The sequence below is a fragment of the Danio rerio genome, chromosome 5 (genome assembly GCF_049306965.1).
Source record: "Danio rerio strain Tuebingen ecotype United States chromosome 5, GRCz12tu, whole genome shotgun sequence".
Taxonomy (NCBI): Eukaryota; Metazoa; Chordata; class Actinopteri; order Cypriniformes; family Danionidae; genus Danio; species Danio rerio.
In genome coordinates, this window is record NC_133180.1 from 29,405,707 (window position 1) to 29,425,127 (window position 19,421).

A 19,421-nucleotide genomic window follows, 5' to 3' on the forward strand; every position below is an offset into this window, starting at 1 on the left:
CAGCTGCTTAATAAACATCATGAAAAATAAGGCAAAAAAAGAGGCTGTTAGTTTGTTTAGAACAAGCGGAAGGAATCACATTTAGGACTAGTATGCAGTAGTATTTCCCCATTTGACACTGACATGGGTTGAAATGCTGCCAGCAAAAAGCTTGAATAGCTTATCTGAGGATGTTGCCTCAGGTTGCTTTGAATTTGTAATTTCTAATAAAAAGCTTCACTCTGTTCTGAATGTTACGTAGTAATGAATTGAGGTCAACACTGAAAAAAAGTCAGTTTTGTTTTATTAAGTGCTAATAATTATACTAGATGTACTAGATCTGTTGCATTGTGCTGTGTGATAAAAATACACATTTTATGGCTCGTTTCCACTGACTGGTACTGTACGGATCACCTTTATCAAGCTTGCGTTTCCACTACCAAGGGTACCCTTTTGGTGGGCGTGGTGTATGACAAAGTCTCAGTCGACGTCATGTTTGCTTCAGAAAATGTCTACAGTAAAGCTGTATGGGTCACTTACATATCATATGAGAAGCACTTCTAACAAAAAAGATGGCTTTATACACATAAATACTCATGTATAAATGTTTAATACTAACTTTTCGGTCACACTTTACAATAAGGTTCATTAGTTAATGTTAATTAATGCATTTACTGACATGAACAAACAATGAACAATACATCTACTACTGTATTTGTTCATGATAGTTAACGTTAGTTCATAAAAATAAAGTAGTTCATTGTTAGTTCATGTTAACTCATGGTCCATTAACTAATGTTAACAAGCATGGACTTGGGTGTTAATAATGCATTAGTAAATGTTCAATTATGATTAAAAATGCTGTACATTTGTTATTCATGATTAGTGCATGATAGTAAATGCATTAACTAATGAACCTTATTGTAAAGTGTTACCAACATTTCTATGAACATGAGCTGACTATAACTGCAGATCAATGACGAAATAGCCTACTGTAACGTCTGCAATTATTCATTCATTAATTTTCTTGTCGGCTTAGTCCCTTTATTACTCCAGGGTCGCCACAGCGGAATGAACCGCCAACCCATCCAGCAAGTTTTTCCATGCAGCGGATGCCCTTCCAGCCGCAACCCATCTCTGGGAAACATCCACACACACACTCATAAACTACGGACAATTTAGCCCACCCAATTCACCTGTACCGCATATCTTTGGATTGTGGGGGAAACCGGAGCACCCGGAGGAAATCCACGCGAACGCAGGGAGAACATGCCAACTCCACACAGAAACGCCAATTGAGCTGAGGTTCAAACCAGCGACCTAGCGACCTTCTTGCTGTGAGGCGACAGCACTTCCTACTGTGTCTGCAATTATATAAAATAAATAAATGCAATGTACTGTATATGAACACATGCAGACCCTTTCAGTCTCCGATATGTTACCAACTACAGAAAAAAATACACAGCATTCATTTTGTCATTTAGGTTCAAAAACAACACAAAATATAGCCCACAGTCAGAGCAAACCTCTCATATGTGTGTTTAATCTTCAGCAGCACATGCAGCCTCTGTTAGAGAGTCATTCCATTATTCTAAGTTCATAATAGTGCAAAAGGTGATGATAATAGTTTTACATGGCAGTTTGTTCACGTTTGCTGAAAAAATAATATGCTCCTTTTTTTTTTTAACGCAGGTCACTCTCGCGTTTGTCAGTTTCTAACAGGATCGGGTTTTAAAACCACGTCAATAATCAAGCACGCGTTATTATTATCAGCTCAAAAAGTTTGTTATTTCAGATATAGACGAGCGGCGAGCGCAAGCAAGAAAGCGAAAGCGCTCGCGCTACAGACTGGCTCGTAAAAAAAAATTCAGTAAAAAAAAAACTTGTAAAGTCACAAGGTAAAATCTGCTTTTCTTTTTGGCTTTGTAGCTGTTCATCAAGACGACAACAAGGTTTCTTTGAGCCCGGGTCGACCATGGCTCATTATTATATGTATATATAATTACGCTGTAATCTCTTGGCTGTGTATTTTAAACATGGTGGTTCATTGTTTTGATTCTGGCTTGTTGCGCAAGCTAATGATGTATCTCTGTAAACCAATAGCGTGTAGCTGTGGGTCTAGCTCCGCCTTTTGGTATCCTTTCTCGTGTTTGGTACCCTTACGTACGGTACGGTTCGGTATGCCTTTTGACAGTGGAAACGGCCATAAAAGCGAACTGATCCGTACAGTACCACTCAGTGGAAACAGGCCATTAGAGTGGCCTTTTACTGTGGCCAGCCTGAGGCGCACCTGTACAATAACCATGTTGTCTAAACAGCATCTTGATATGCCACACCTGTGATGTGGATGGATTATCTCGGCCATAGGTCTTAAACTCAATTCCTAGAGGGACGCAGCTCTGCACAGTTTTGCTCCAACCCTGATCAAACACATCTGAGGCAACTAATCAAGGTGTTTAAGACTCTTTCGAATAATCAATTATTTGGATCAGTAGTGTTTGAATAAGGTTGGAGCAAAACTGTGCGTAGCTGCTGCGCCTAATCAAGTTTGAGACCTATGATCTAGGCAAAGGAGCCATGACTGCACACTGCATAATTTTATAAGTCATCAGATCGCAGTTGTTTTCTCACTGCATGACACTCGTGCGAACAAGCACTGATTTGCCTCCAATTTCAGGCATTTGTTGGCGATTTTGATTGTGCAGTGTGAATCTAAAATTTTTAGAAGATATGGCAAATATGTGAACAATGTGTGAGGTAAATATGGCCTTTGTGTACATAAAAAGCATTAGATGTTTGAGTTCAGCTCATGAAAAACTGTGTTTGTATGGCACATCGTTTTTTTTCAGGAACTGATTTTAAAGCAGCACTTCTCATGTTGCAAGCCTTGTTAATAGAGAAACTTGGCGAGGTGTATTTGTTTTCCATTTTAGTATTTAATATTTACTTGTGGACTTTATGACAGTCAAAGAATATTTCCCAAGGATGAGTGCTTTAGATGTCATGTTTACTGAAAGCATAAATATATGGTGTTACAAAAGACTACAACTTCTTCACCTTCACCTTGAGGTAGAATGTACTGAGGTTAAGGAACTTTTACAGATAATGCTGAATTTTCTGCTCACCCAAACATGAATGCTTAAAAAAGAGAGAACATTTTACCTCGATTCTGAGATGCAGATAGAGAAAAATTCAATAGCCTCAGTCAGTGCAGCAAGAAATTTAGGATGATGTTAATTTCCTGTTTAGAGCTATGGTGATTTTCTTGCATATTGTCTAGAGCAGTGAGTGCGCAGGTGCCACTAGTGGCCCACTGGCTTCCTCTAGTGGTGCAAAGGGGAATCACGCAATAAAAAAAAATGTTAAAAACACTAAGAAAATTTGCAAGTAGGCTAAATTATTAAAAGGTGAGCAAAACTGCCATTGTGGTCTCAATCTGGAAAGAGAAATGAAGATCAAGAGGAGAGCACAATAACTGAAGGGGATGTGAGTGAACAGAACAACTGCTAACAATGCTGGTAAGGTCCTTATAACATCTGCTAGCAGCAGTGAACAACACCAAACAGTGTTAAGTTGAACTATACATCAAATTCAATATACATCAAGAACAGAAACATCCCAGGGTGCAACGTCTGGTATGTGGCAAAGTTCTTAACAATGCATCCATGAAAAGGAATCTCATAACCAAGACCACAGCAATTAAAGATGCTGTATGTAAGTTTTTGGCTCTTCTAAAGCATAAACATAACATAATATGTTTGCAGATATTTAAGAAACATGCTAAGTAAACATTATTGTTAATCTGAAGAGCAAAGCTGAGGTCAGATATTCTGATTTGAAAATGGGTGTTACATGCCAGAATGCTGTCTTTGCTTTGGTTCTCTATAAATGTCCAGTAAAATGGCATTCAGACTCACACTGTTAGTATTTAACACTGAATAAAGCATGCAAGGTGTACCTGAGGGGATCATTGTCAGTTTTTTGTTGTTCAGCTGCAGGAAAGAAGCCATACATAATAGGTAGATTTAGCATGTTGTTTAATGTTGGTAGAACTGGTAGTTACTGTATGGCCATACATGGAGACATTAAAAGACGTTTTTAGAAATCTTAACTTGTCCACAGTTACCATTTAAAAGCATGTAAACTAAAATCCAGACTAATAAGCCATTTATGATGTTATGGGAGGCTGTCCTTTTGACAAATTAGGCTACTTGGGTCACAATGTCACTTGCATTGGATGTGATGTATGCATTTTTAGAAGGTGTAGTTCCTTTAGTGTTGTGCCTTGTTTAAAATAAAACTCACAGAGATGCAATCAAAATCATTCAAGAATGGCCATTCTTACAGCTGATGAATGATATGACAGAAGAATTAAAAAGCCTGCTTCTCTTTCTAGAAAAAGTTGCATCTGTAGTATAGAAGCATCTGCTTCATAGAAGTGATTTAATTACGATGCTTCCTTTCTTAGCACACAGAAAATTCCGAGGGCTGAAGTTACTGGCATGTCTGCTTATTTTGTTATGAAATGTTTGATGCTGTAATGCAGGGGTCCCAAGCTCGTTCCTGTAGTTTAGCTCAAACCCCAATTAGATAAACCTGAGCCACCAAATTAAGGTCTTAGTTTAGTCGTACAAAAATGTACAATTTTAAACAGGAGGCGTGGCACCCAACCCAGCCCCTGAACTCAACAATCATTGGGGGATAAGCAAATCTTATTAAATTGTACGAATGAGATCATACAAATGCCCACGAATTAGCCAAATCAAAGCTACAAATTGTGAGATTGTGTTGATACTGTAGATCAGGGGTTACCAACCCTGTTCCTGAGGAGCTACCATCCTGCAGATTTCAGTTGCATCCTTGAGCATACACACCTGCCTGTAATTATGAAGTGCTGCTTCAGGTCCTAAGCTCGCTGGGGTATTCATAGACATTTTCAACCTGTCGCTTAACCTAGCAGCTGTGCCAACATGCTTTAAAACCACCTCTATTGTGCCAGTGCCAAAACACTCCAGCCCAACATGCCTAAATGATTACCGCCCTGTAGCACTCACACCCATCATCATGAAGTGCTTCGAGCGGTTGGTCCTGGCACATCTAAAAGACTCTCTGCCATCCACACTCTACTCACATCATTTTCATACTGTGGCAACAGGAGCACAGAAGATGCAGTCTCCATAGCACTGCACTCTGTACTCAAACATGGACAATAAAAACACTTATGCACGAACGCTGTTTGTTGACTTCAGCTCAGCATTCAACACTGTCATACCCTCCAAATTACTGATCAAACTTAGAGACCTGGATATCGACACGTCTCTCTGCAACTGGGTTATGGACTTTCAGACTAACATCTGCTCCACCACCGTCAGACTCAACACTGGTGTACCACAGGGCTGTGTGCTGAGCCCCTCTTCACTCCCTTTTTACTATCGACTGTAGGCCTGTGAACAGATCCAACACTATCATCAAATTTGCAGATGACACCACAGTGATTGGTCTAATCAGCAATAATGATGAGACGGCCTACAGGGAGGAGATACAGCATCTGGCCACTTGGTGCACCGACAATAATCTGCTCCTTAACACCAACAAGACCAAGGAGCTCATTGTGGACTTCAGAAAGGGACGAACAGGCTCACATAATCCCATCCACATCAATGGGATGGCCGTTGAGCCCGTCTCATCCATCAAGTTCCTGGGGACCCACATCTCAAAGGACCTTTCCTGGACCACCAACACCTCCAGCCTGGTCAAGAAGGCTCACCAGCGCCTATTCTTCTTAAGGCAACTGCAGAAGAACCAGCTTTCATCAGCTGACTTGGTGAACTTCTACCGCTGCACAATAGAGAGCATCCTGACCAACTGTGTCACAGTCTGGTATGGAAGCTGCTCTGTTGCTGAGCGCAAGGCACTGCAGTGGGTGGTGAAAACTGCCCAACGCATCACAGGGACCACACTGCCAGCCATTGAGGACATCCAGAGAAAACACTGTTTGTGCTGAGCATGCAGTATTCTAAAGGACACCTTTTACCCCGCTGATAGACTGTTTTCACTCCTGCCTTCTGGCAGGCGATTCAGGCTCCCCCGGACAAAAACCAGCAGAGTGAGGAACAGGTTTTTCCCCAGAGCTGTCCCTCACTGACTCTTTTGCCCCCCAATACACCCCCCACTCTCCTCCAACTTAAACTCCTCATAATCACTGCACTGTTTAACATTAACATTTGCACATATATATTGCACTACATTACACTGATTTTCTTATTTGAACTGTACATACCCACTGCACATGGACATGTAATTTTGTGCACACCCACTGTACATATACATTTGTAATTATGTTTATTTATCTGCACACTTCTGATTATTAATAGCAACCTGTACATATATTCATATTCATCTATTGTAAATGTTCATAGCTAATACAACCTGTATATAATATTATAGTACATCCATCTGTAAATATTACCATAGTTTTTCTATAACTGCACTTTATAACTTATACCTGTATCCTGCATTTGCTGCTATTGCATTGCTGGTTAGACCTAAACTGCATTTCATTGCATTGTAATTGTACATGTGTAATGACAATAAAGTTGAATCTAATCTAATCTAATTAATTGGTTCAGGTGTGTTTGATCTGAGTTGCACCTAAAATCTGCAGGAAGCTCCTTAGGAACAGGGTTGATGACCCCTGCGGTAGATAATGCTGGGAATAGTTTTCTAATATAGGTGAATTTTAGAGAGTTGTTGGATGTTGTGTAAGCATATTATTTCAGTCTTCGCCTTTGACTGCAGCATTTAGTAAGGGCAAATAAATAAAAGTAAACTAAAATCTTTTTAACTAAAGAATTTGCTGGGGTTACCCTACAGAGACACATTTGTGTATTTAGAAAGTGGATCAATGAGTTCATAACTCTTTTCTTGACATGCACTCAGGCTTTACTCTAATTGCATAATGAGATCATAAATTGGCACATCAAATTGTTTTTGCTAAAATACTATTTGCATTAACTGCATCACACCCTTAGCAACCACCACTAGTTATATGAAAATCAATATAAATGTCAAAACATTTTCACGTTTTATATTTCAGTAAAAACAACCAGTTATTATTTTTTTTTAAATCAAGTACAAGTGACAACTTTCAATTTCGCTAATATCGATGACATAATTATCCTTTTCTTTTTGGATTTATTATTTGGAGTTTGGATTTGGATTTATTTACTGTTTTTACAGTATGTCCTTGTGTTAAGTCAAAGTATACAAAATAGTTATCCAAATGGTAATGGTAAATAATAAAAATATTTAAAATCATGGGGAATTTTTATAAAATATGGGTGTTTTTTTAAATAAATTAAATATATTTTATTAATATTATATCATTAATAACAATTATTCAACTGTCATCTCCTCATTAAGGTTAAATGCTGATAGCCTTGCAACCATTTATTGACTGTGCTGATGTGAGGGCTTTCTTAGAGGTTAATAATTTTTTTATAAAGTAAACAGACTAAAGGTTGTTTAACAACCAACCGTAAGGGCACAGGCTTTATAACTCAGTCTAGTTTGAGAAGAGGAACAACAGTTGTCTTTAGAGGTAGGGAAATCATTTTTTTTTAGATCTGAAATATTGAATAATTGTTTTGTTTGATAAATAAATGCAAATCTGATCTTGTAGAAGAAAAGAAAAATAAAGCAGCTAAATTGTTCATCGTTGCTGATGCGTCAAACTGTCATGAACATGTCCTCCTTGTCACTAATATGTTCTCAAACTCTTTCTGTTATATTTCCCCTCAGAGCCTTCAAATAAAACCATGGAACGGAACGGTGTACTTTTGTGGATTTTTGGTTTTGCAATAGTTGTCTGTGGGAATCAAGAGACTTTACAACAACCTCCCATTAGCGCTAAACTCCCGTCATTGATAAACATGAACAACGATTTTGCTTTTCACCTGTACAAAAGGGTTATTGAATTGCCTGACTATCAGTCCAAAAACATCTTCTTCTCTCCGTTCAGTGTGTCTATGGCCCTTTCTGAGCTTTCTTTAGGAGCCGGTGGAGACACCAAACAGCAGCTTCTCAGTGGCATTGGCTACAACAGCACAATCTTCAGCACTGAGGAAATGCACCAGCTGTTTCACAGTCTCCTGGAAGACATCAGCAATAGGACAGGAGTGGATATCGATGTCGGCACTGCTCTTTATGCAAGCGACCGATTTAAGCCTCATTCCAAGTTTCTGGAGGACATGAAGGAGTTTTACCACTCTGATGGCTTCACTGTAGATTTCAGGGTCAAAGAAACAGTCGATCAAATTAATAATTATGCAAAGAAAAAAACACAAGGAAAAATCAATCAAGCTGTTGATAATCTGGAAGACGATACTTTGATGTTTCTTCTCACATATATATATTTTAAAGGTAAGTGCACGGCTATACACAATAGTCAAAGTATTGCAATTCTGAAAATGGCATTAGATCTTCTTAAATAATTCCACTCTTTCTTCTAAAGGAAAATGGGACAAGCCTTTTAAGCCAGAAAAAACCCGTGAGAGTACATTTCATATAGATGATAAGACCACAGTTACGGTGCAAATGATGCATCAGTATGAACGTCTCAAAGTCTTTTATGATGCTGAACTGTCCACTAAAGTCCTCTGTCTTGACTACAAGGATTCCTTCTCCATGTTTCTGGCTGTCCCAGATGATAAAATGGAGCAAAAAAACATCAAAGATCTAGAGATGACAGTCTCTAGACAGCACGTTGAAAAGTGGAAGAGAAGTGCCTTTAAAAAGTTGGTTGTCTTCATTAAAATTAAGACCATCCCAATTGTTTCATTCAAGTGTTTTAAGTTTAGTGTGTTCATCATATGGATTACCCAGTCACCTTTAACCACAGTGACTTTTTTGTTCCTGCAGAACAGTTGACATCTACGTCCCCAAGCTTTCTCTGAAAACATCATACTCCTTGAAGGATATTTTGAAGGGAATGGGAATGGCTGATATATTTTCAGATAAAGCCAACTTTACAGGAGTTTCAGAGGAAAAGATCTTCGTTTCAAAGGTAAAGTCTCAAATCCATCTCTATTAAAAGTCAAAAGTCAAGTCAACAGTGTTCTGAAAAGATTATACAGTATCTAAAGTGATGTTTACCCTTTAATTTTAGAAATATGGGTAACACTTTACTCTAGGTCACAATTTATGTTATTAACAAACCATTAACTAACACTACCAGCTTAGTAAACTGTACTGTAAAACCCAAGTCACCTTTATCAAGTGAAATGAGCGTGGTTTATTCAAAATCTACTGAAAGTTAATTCTGCTCATTTGAAAAGAGTTTTAAACTCAGTGTTGAGGGTAATGAGTAATTAAATACCTATCACTTCAATTAAAATGGAGTAAGTTTACAGTACTCATGTAGATTAGTTTCTTTAACTCAAATGGTTTGTAGCAATCGTTTCCTTAAACGATTTGTCTTCCTCAAACGAATCGTCTTCCTCAAAGAGTTGCCTGAACTTATTAGGTTTTACAGTACTCAGTTGGTTTGAGGTCTCTTCAATAATTGTGCTTTACTGCGCTCAAATTGGTTCATTTACTCAAATGGATTAAGTTCACAGTACTCATTAAAATTAGCTTTTGAACTTAAATGGTTTGTTGCAATCGATTTCATCAAATAGTTTGAGTTACCTTGACTTTTGGGTTTTACAGTGTACTAATAAACTGTTTATTAATATTTAGTAAAAGCTGTGTTTAGATTTGGGTAAGATTAGGAATGCAGAATAGGAATATACTTTATAACTACTAATGAACAGTTGATATCTTAACAACAGGTAGTTGTTAATAAGCCAGTAGTTAATAGCATGAATCGTGACCTACTGTAACTGAAGTGTTACTGAAATATGAGCAGCATTTGTATTTAATTTATATTCACTGAATCTACTCAAGTTAAATATTTGGTCAAATCAAAATGAGACTCTGTGAATCAGAACTAAATCTATGCAGGCAGCAACTTTTGTAGTTTTGAAGATTTGAGGACAGGGACTGTTTTGACAATATTACAAACAAAACTTTGGAAAAACCTCTTTGTTTTGAAGTGCATCATTGTCATTCAAATATAACCTAAATCATGATTAAATTATATTATTAAAAGACTTTAAGAGGAGTCTGTTTGATTCACTTAGGTTTTGCATAAAGCCACTCTGGATATCGATGAGCAAGGAACCACCGCAGCAGCAGTGACAGGAGTTTCAATGAGAGTAAGGTTACACAACCCATTGAGTATTTTAAAATTTAATCGCCCATTCATGATCTTTATCACGGATCAAACAAATGACAACATCCTTTTCTTTGGGAAAGTCGTCAACCCAAATGAAAAACTGTGATGTTGCCCACAAGATGTTAAGACAATGTTAGCCAGTAGGTGGAAACCATTTAACAACTGCAGTGCCATAGATTGCAGATTTTGTAGAGTTCAGTTTTTATTGTTTTAACACATCTGAAGCAGCTTATTTACTGTAGGTGATGGTTGGAAAAAAATAAACTGCAAGAAATTGATTTGATTCCTTTTATACACCACACATTTAGTGTTTTAAGGTGCTGTATGTAAGTTTTTGATTTTTCTAAAGCATAAAAAACACCATAATATGTTTGCAGATATTTAAAAAACATGCTAAGTGAACATGTTTATCTGAAAAACAATGCTGAAGTCAGATTTTCTGTTTTTACAATGTCCATTACATGCTAGAACTGCTGTCTTTGTTTTGGTTCTTTTAACCCACCCACTGCCAGTTTAGCAATTATATTTAGCACCCCTGGTTGCTAGTACACCTTATTTAATTTGTTTAAAGGTAATTATATAGACAGTATAGGTGAAAATGTAATTATTTGGAGGCATGTAAACATAGTCACTGAGTCTTTATGTCACTGGAACACTAGGGTGATTAAATTAGTTCAGATAAGATTCAACTTTATTGTAATTCAACATGTACAAGTACAAAGCAATGAAATGCACCTTCTGTTGTAATAACTAGAATCAGCTACAGTTTTCTATTAATAATGAGGAATATGCACACTGATATGAACATAATATACAAGTTGTTATTTGCTACAAACAGGAGTTGCAAATAGATATGTAGATATGTAAGTCATAAGTTCAATGTATATGCACAGTGGATATGTATATGTGCAGAGTGGTGCAATGATTATGTGCTATATTAAGTGTGCTATGGTGCAATGGGAGTTCAAGTTATGGGGTGGGGTGTAGATGCACAAGTACTACTAAATGAATGTTACGCACAGCTACGAGCAGAAAAGAAAACAAATTTGGATGGGAACTGTTTTCTGTAATTTTGTATAACTGTATGAAGTAGGGTTTAGCGATGCTGACCAATTTGACATCGCATGATGTCTAATGTGAAACATCAAGATGGACGATGGCATCGTCGTTGTAGGTGGCAGTGAATTAATTATTTATAAAATAATTAATTCATAATGAATCAATTATTTGTATAGTCTACCATTTCAACTACCTGGGGTCCATTCTTCGTACCTCGCTTAAATGATATAAGATGATTTGTCTTATCCTGGATCTGTTCATCTTGATAACTGATCTCTGGCTAATTTGGTTTTTCAAACAAGTTTGCGAATCAGATTAAAAAGTCTGGATGAACTGATCTGAAATCGCTGCATGTGTTGTGAAGGACTGATCTATCCTGATCATGATCAGTAATGTAACGATTGGCTGACGGCACAGCAGCGTAATGACATCATCTGATTAATATTCAATTATCCATAACAGCAAAATTACATCAAATTAGCATTAAATGGTTTGTGAAATATGACACGCAATAACTTCTCACGTTTGTTGTGGGCTGCAGGCTTTACACTTTCATGTGTCAAGAGAATTCATCATTTATTTCATTGCATATCAATGTATCGAATCGAATATTGTGCATGTACGCGTTTGCATCTTAAAAGTTCATATCAATAAATTTTGTCTTTGAACCACCAAGTGGCAGTCTTTTACTTTTATTTCGGATTGCATAAGTTTTATTAATGATGTATTTTTAACTTATATTTATACATATATACTATTTACCCAAGTATATTACTACTGTAAGAAAACATCAGCATTTGGTACATTCTTTCAGTATTATCTTTGCTTGAACTGACCCAATCTAATCCTGTTTATATAAAATGAACCTGCTCCTATACGCAGGCTTGAGCTACCAGAACTGTTACTATGACAACAAGTCTCAGATGAGTTTTGAAGAACAAAATGATCCTGGATCATGTCAACATCCAAATCCAGCTAATTGAGTAATCCACGTACGAAGAACGAACCCCTAACCTGCATGATCTTTGTTTTACCCATAACCAAATCATAAATAAATAATAATAAGTTACCTACAAATTACTACCTGTCAGTCATTTTTTTCCGCGGAACTCATACATGAATAGGCAGAGTAATATGTGTTGTTATAACAGTGTCAACAAACTTGCTTGGTAAAAAGGTGCACAACCAACAGTATCTGAGTGTGGAGAGGTAAGCATGATCGAACACCCAATGAGGGGGGAGAGCATGCTCAGAGCCTGGCGGCTAATCAGCAGGCCAATCAGAAATAATAAATAACACCTGTTTATTCTAGTGATTGAGCCGGAGAGACACCCTTCTTAAGGAGAAGAGAAGGAGCAGCCGGAGAGAGCACACACACACCTTAACTGCTACACGTGTTGTGCATTGAAAAAAAAATAAAAGTATATTATTTACCTGATATTGCCGACCCTGTCTTCTTCTTCCCACACAACAACGAACGATATTACACTGAGGTTTTCACAAAAATTAAGATTGAAGCAGTGTACTGACGCTGACACGTTACCTGAAAGATTCAAAAGACAAAAAAGTCGTTAGAGAGAGACAAGATGAATTAAATATCACATTTAACTACTATAATGAGACGCAATCCATTTTCAGACCATAAAATTGTGACGTTTGAGATCACTTTTACCCATAAAATAAGCTACTAACTCATCTAATATCTCCAGGCGGTTTAGTAGATTTAAGGGCTCTTCTATTGATCTGTTTATAAATTTGTACATTAATGATCAACATACAACTATGCTAGAGAACCCTCCCTCTTATTTGGATGTGGACCACCTGTGGAATTGTTTAATTGCTATTTTTAAAATAAACCTGACATTTTATTTCAAATGTCAAATGTTGTTATGGAGGAATTATGCGATACATGTGAAGCTTTTTTAAACTTCTTCTTGGATAAGATTTCTTAAATTAGGTCTGGAATCGTTAGCTATGATATTGTTTTTCCTGAACCTGGCGTGTCCCCTGCTGCACTTGTTAGTTTCACACTTATCTATTTTGTGTCTCTGACAGATACAGTGGGCCGAATAAAACTTAGCAGCTGTCCATTGGATATTTTCCCATCAAAGTTTTTTAAGCTAGCCTTTGAGATTATAGGCCCTAGTATATTGTCCATTATTAATAGGAGTCTTGTTTCTGGAATGGTGCCTTCACAACTGAAACATGCTGTAGTGCAGCCTCTTCTGAAAAAGCCAAATTTGGATAAATCTGTGCTGTTCAATTTTAGCCCTATTTCAAAACTACCCTTTTTATCTAAGATCTTGGAGAAAACTGTTTAACACAACTGCAGAGCTTTCTGGAGCTTAACGGTGTTCATAAAGCTTTTCAATCAGGTTTTATGGCATACCATAGTACTGAGTCTGCACTGCTATGTGTGATGAATAACATTTTATTAATTTAGGGACTCGGGGCACTCTAAGACCCTTTTGCTTCTTGACCTTATTTCAGCTTTTGCCACTATAGACCATGAGATCCTTATTTCCCATCTTGAGAATTTGGTGGGCATTTAGGGCTCTGCTCTTAAATGGTTTAGATCTTGGTTGTCAAACAGAAACTTTTGTGTTAATGTTGGTCGGAGCTTTTCATCCTCCAGACTCCTGACCTGTGGAGTTCTGCAAGGGTCTATACCTGGACCCATTTTATTTTCTTTATATATATTTACCTTTATTTTTTTCATAAATATGTTGTGGCTTATCATTTTGATGCTGACGACTCTCAGATTTATGTCTCTCTTAAAAATAATGATCAAAATGGCCTTGACTCCCTTATGAGATGTCTAATTGAGGTTAGGACCTGGCTGTTGTCAAATTTTTTCAATTTTAATGAGGAAAAAACTGAGCTGGTCTGGTTTGAGGATCCTACCCCTCTGGAGTTATTAGGTTTAGGTGAGCTATCAATTTATTAAAAACCTGTTGTTAGAAACCTTGGGTTTCAGTTTGATAGTGATCTAAAATTTAATAAAAAAGTAAATTCAGTTGTTAAATCCATTTTATTCTATTTATGACTTGTGGCAAAAGTGACTTCTCCCTTTTAATGACCTTTAGAGGGTGATTTATGCTGTTATTTTGGGGAGACTTGACTATTGCAGCTCTCTATAAGTAAGTATTAGTCAAAATGCCCTGAACTGATTGCAATTAGTCCAAAATGCGGCTGTAAGACTTCTGACAGGGACTCGCAAGTATGAGCACATATCCCCAGTTCCCCTTCGGGGGGAACTCCAGCACTATAAGTGGATTTGATGTTCTAAATCCACATATGGGAGGTTCGGTTTAGAAGCTACTCGTCTGAAAGAGTATTGAACGGGCCAATTAAGAATGAATTGGCAGCGCAAGCCTGTGCAGGTGTGCGGCATATGCAATCAACTGAGTATATAAGCACGCCTGGCGCCAGCAGACGCTATCCTTTTCGCTTCAGAGCCTTTTCTGATCGAGCTTATGAGGGTTCCTCCTGCTGATCTACAGCCATTCCGAGAGAACGATTGCATCCCGGTCCAGAGCGAGTCCACGCAGCGGCAGACGGTCGAGCTGGGTATCTCCCTTTCCTGGCGTCCCTTTGGGTCCGGTCCTCCAAGAGCGGTGCGTATTGTTGCAAACTTCCTAAAAGAGCAACACAGTCGTGCAGCACGTCCTTTTCAGGATGGCGCTCCGACTGTGCGTTTCTGGTTGTGGGGGTTTCCTGGCTCCGGATGATGGACACGATCACTGCATTACATGTTTGGGGGTCCAGCATGTTAATGTGGTGCTCGGGGGCGGTTCATGTCGTCACTGCGATACCATGACCGTTGCGCAGTTGAGATCGCGGTTAGCTTTCGTAAGAGAGCGAGCCACCCCAGTTGCCTCCTGCTCATCAGCGGGCGCTCGGGCAGATCTGAGGGCTTCAGCGAGAGACTATCCGCCACCCACGGGCTCGCGGACCTCTCGCTCCTCCAAGCGCTCCATCGAAGCTTCGGGTACTGGGAGTGATGCGTCTAATCAGATGGTAGCTCTCACGCTCGCTGACATCGGAGATCAGATGTCCTCTGCGGCTTGCGGGCATCCGCGTACTCAATTATTTCGACGACTGGCTGATTTTAGCCCACTCTCTGGAGCAATTGACTGCGCACAGAGACGAGGTGCTCCGGCATCTCCGCCTACTGGGGTTGCAGGTCAACTGGGAAAAGAGCAAACTCGCCCCGGTGCAGAGGATCTCTTTTCTCGGGATGGAGCTGGACTCGGTCACCATGGTAGCGCGCCTCTCCGGAGAGCGCGCTCGCCTGCTGCTGAACTATCTGAGGGAGCTCGACAGCAAGTTAGTGGTCCCACTGAAATATTTTCAGAGGCTCCTGGGGCATATGGCTTCCGCTGCGGCTGTCACGCCGTTCGGATTGCTCCATATGAGACCACTTCAGCACTGGCTTCAAGATCGAGTTCCGAGACGCGCATGGCATGCGGGCACACACCGAGTCTCTGTTACTGTGCTGTGTCACCGCACCCTCAGCCCCTGGAACGACCCCTCGTTCCTGCAGGCCGGTGTGCCTCTGGGACAGGCGTCCAGTCATGTTGTTGTTTCGACAGATGCTTCCAGCACAGGCTGGGGAGCCGTGTGTCGCGGGCATGCAGCTGCGGGCCTGTGGGTAGGTACCCAGCTGCATTGGCACATCAATCGCCTAGAGCTGTTGGCAGTGTTCCTTGCTCTCCGCCGTTTTTCTCCGGCGCTGGAGCAGCAACACGTGCAGGTCAGGACGGACAGTACGGCGGCGGCTAATGTGCAAGGTCAGGGAGGACGAGGAGCAGGTTTTGTTAGTTGCGCCCCTCTGGCCCAACCGGACCTGGATATCAGAGCTCTCCCTCCTCGCGACGGCCCTCCCTTGGCAGATCCCTTTGAGAGAGGACCTACTTTCTCAGGGACAAGGCACCGTCTGGCACCCTCGTCCCGATCTCTGGAACCTCCACGTGTGGTCCATAGACGCGAGGAAGACTTAGGTAACCTGCCGCCCGCGGTGGTTGATACCATCACTCAGGCTAGAGCCCCCTCTATGAGGCGCGCCTACGCCCTGAAGTGGAGTCTATTCACTGAGTGGTGTGTCTCTCGCAGAGAAGACCCCCGATCTTGCCAGATCAGTGTTGTGCTCTCTTTCCTTCAAGAGAAGCTGGACAGTAGGCTGTCGCCCTCCACTCTCAAGGTTTACGTTGCTGCCATCTCTGCTCACCATGACGCAGTGGCTGGCGGCACCGTGGGAAAGCCTAACCTCATCATCCGGTTCCTCAGAGGCGCTAGGCGAATTAATCCAACTCGCCCCCCTCTCACGCCCTCTTGGGATCTCGCCCTCGTTCTCACGAGCCTGCGATTTGATCCCTTCGAGCCACTCGATACAGTATCTTTAAGATTTCTGTCCCTGAAGACAGCTCTGCTGGTCGCGTTGGCCTCCATTAAGAGGGTCGGGGACCTGGAGGCATTTTCGGTCAGTGACTCGTGCCTGGAATTCGGGCCGGGATTTTCTCACGTTATCCTGAGACCCCGCCCGGGTTATGTGCCCAAAGTTCCTACCACTCCCTTTAGAGATCAGGTAGTAACCCTGCAAGCGCTGCCCCCGGAGGAGGCAGACCCAGCCCTGTCTTTACTTTGTCCAGTTCGCGCTCTGCGCATTTATGTGGACCGTACTCAGAACTTTAGATCTTCTGAGCAGCTCTTTGTCTGTTATGGCGGACGGCAGCAGGGAAGTGCCGTGTCTAAACAACGTTTATCCCACTGGATTGTGGAGGCCATTTAATGTGCTTATTTGAGCAGAGGTCAGCCGCGCCCCCCGGGAGTGCATGCGCACTCCACTCGGAGCGTTGCATCCTCTTGGGCGTGTGCGCGTGGCGCTTCTTTAACAGACATTTGTAGAGCTGCGGGCTGGGCGACACCCAACGCATTTGCAAGATTTTATAATCTGCGAGTGGAGCCGGTTTCCTCAAGGGTGTTAGGTACCTTTGGTGATTGAGGAAACAACTCGGTAGGTGTTGTACACGCTTGTGATGCCTTTTTTCCCTAACACGGAGAGATGTGCACCCTTCTGTCTGTCAGTAAGTTCCCCATTCAGTGAGCCCTGCAGATTCCTCCGAGGCCCCCAGCACTGACTCAGCGGAGGAGTCACTTGCTGGCCCATTACGTTGTAGGTCTGCCCGCTGGTCAGCCCGCGTTTTGGGTATAGGTGCCTGCTATGGCCGATCCCCGCTGGTGATCCCCATATGCTTTTTCCACCACGGTTAAGTTCCACCCCTGGGCGGACCCGTGCTTTCCCTATCTGCTAACCACCTTTTATGCGCACTCCCCCTTTTCAGGGTTAGTCCATATGTAATTCCATTTGTTTCCCCCTATTGGGTGCGGATGGTCTCCGCAGCGTCCTCCCTACTGGGATGGCACACTTCCCAACGTACTGTCGTATATTCCTAGAATTATCTAGACGCTAGCGACTCCCAAAAAAGATACCTATTCCGTAAAACTTCTTTGAAGTGGGATAAGTTAGGGCCAAGGGCACGTTAGAGGACCACGCCTCTCATGATCTGGGTGCGTGACGCTTGCCTGACCGCTCTCTCATGGTGGGTGTTGGTAAGGTGCAGTCATTATGGCGCTTTCAATGGGCTCCCATACGTGGATTTAGAACATCAAATCCACTTATAGTGCTGGAGTTCCCCCCGAAGGGGAATGTTCGAGGTTACTCAAGCAACCCTTCGTTCCCCGAGGAGGGGAACGGAAGCAATATACTTCGTCGCCATAATGACTGTCCCTTAGCTGTTAAAAGTCTCTTCAGCTTAAAAATGATAGCGTCTGCTGGCGCCAGGCATGCTTATATACTGATTGCATATGCCGCACACCTGCGCAGGCTTGCGCTGCCAATTCATTCTTAATTGGCCCGTTCAATACTCTTTCAGACGAGTAGCTTCTGAACCGAACCTCCCATACGTGGATTTAGAACATCAAATCCACTTATAGTGCTTCCGTTCCCCTCCTCGGGGAACGAAGGGTTACTTTAGTAACCTCGAATGTTCTTTCCTCTATGGGCTGGCTGTGTCACGGTTGTGGATCTATCTGCTCTTCTATGATGTGTCTGCGTGGTGCGATTGTTTAATTGTGTTTGCGGTGCGTGTGTTTGCGCTTGTCTCTGTGTTTGTGTGAGAGTCGCGTGGCTGTCAGTGTTGTTGTTTTCATGTCATCAGCTGGGCGGTCACATGATCATGTCATCGGTCGCCTAGCACCGCTCAGCTGATTATTTGCGCTCCAGGTGTAGCGCATTACTGTGGCTATAAATGTTCAGCGTTCCTGTCTCACCTTGTCAGTTCGTTGTCTTCACTTGTCTCTGTGTCATTGTCAGGCTCTCCCCGTTGAGTTCGCTGGTTGTGCGCTGGTTGAAGTTTTTCCTCGATGAACTTTTGATTCGCTCTGTTGACGGAGATTGAAGATCTACCCGATGAACTTTTGATTCGCTCTGTTTGTTCCTTCATCTGCCACTTGTGATCACCTGACTTCCAGCCAGCCAGCTTCTCTTGGTTCTGTGTTCTCTCTGAATTGTAAATAAACTGTCACTTGCATTTGGGTCTCCACGTCTTCTTTGAACAGTGTGACAGGCTGCCTGTTAGGTCATAGATTGATTTTAAATGAATAATTTTTGTTTTTAAATCCTTAAATAGTCTGGCACCACCTTACTTATCAGATCTAAAACCTGTATATAATCTTGGTAGGTCACTGCGGTCTTCTGATCAATTTATTATTTCGGTACCAAGGTCGTGGTGTAAGCGAAGTGGGGATCTGGCTTTTGCTGTTATCATCCCAAAACTCTGGAACGGGCTTCCACCCCACATCAGATACGCTCCAACTCTGTTTTTAAAAAGCTTCTGAAACTGCGTCTATGTTTTTTAGAGTTTAAGCCTTTTTAACATTGAGGGGTTTGCCTTTTGTTTTAATTGTTATGCGTGTAATAGGACTAATTTTAATTAGTATTGATTGTGTTCAGCATTTTGGGAAACATTGTGTTGTAAAAAATGTGCTATGTAAATAAACTAACTAGCAATCCAGCGCTACATCCTTGATAAACTGTCCAAGGTGC

At 41.1% G+C, this 19,421-nt stretch overlaps 1 protein-coding gene across 1 annotated transcript; it reads left to right on the forward strand.

The window, feature by feature from the left end:
• The first annotated feature begins 7,460 nt into the window (after positions 1-7,460).
• si:ch211-186e20.7 lies at positions 7,461-11,989 on the forward strand. Its single transcript, XM_689908.10, has 5 exons — positions 7,461-7,579; positions 7,780-8,400; positions 8,492-8,774; positions 8,899-9,043; positions 10,161-11,989. Exons 2-5 carry the CDS (start codon positions 7,797-7,799, stop codon positions 10,359-10,361), a joined length of 1,233 nt encoding a protein of 410 aa, XP_695000.3. The 5' UTR covers positions 7,461-7,579; positions 7,780-7,796; the 3' UTR covers positions 10,362-11,989.
• Positions 11,990-19,421: the final 7,432 nt, after the last annotated feature.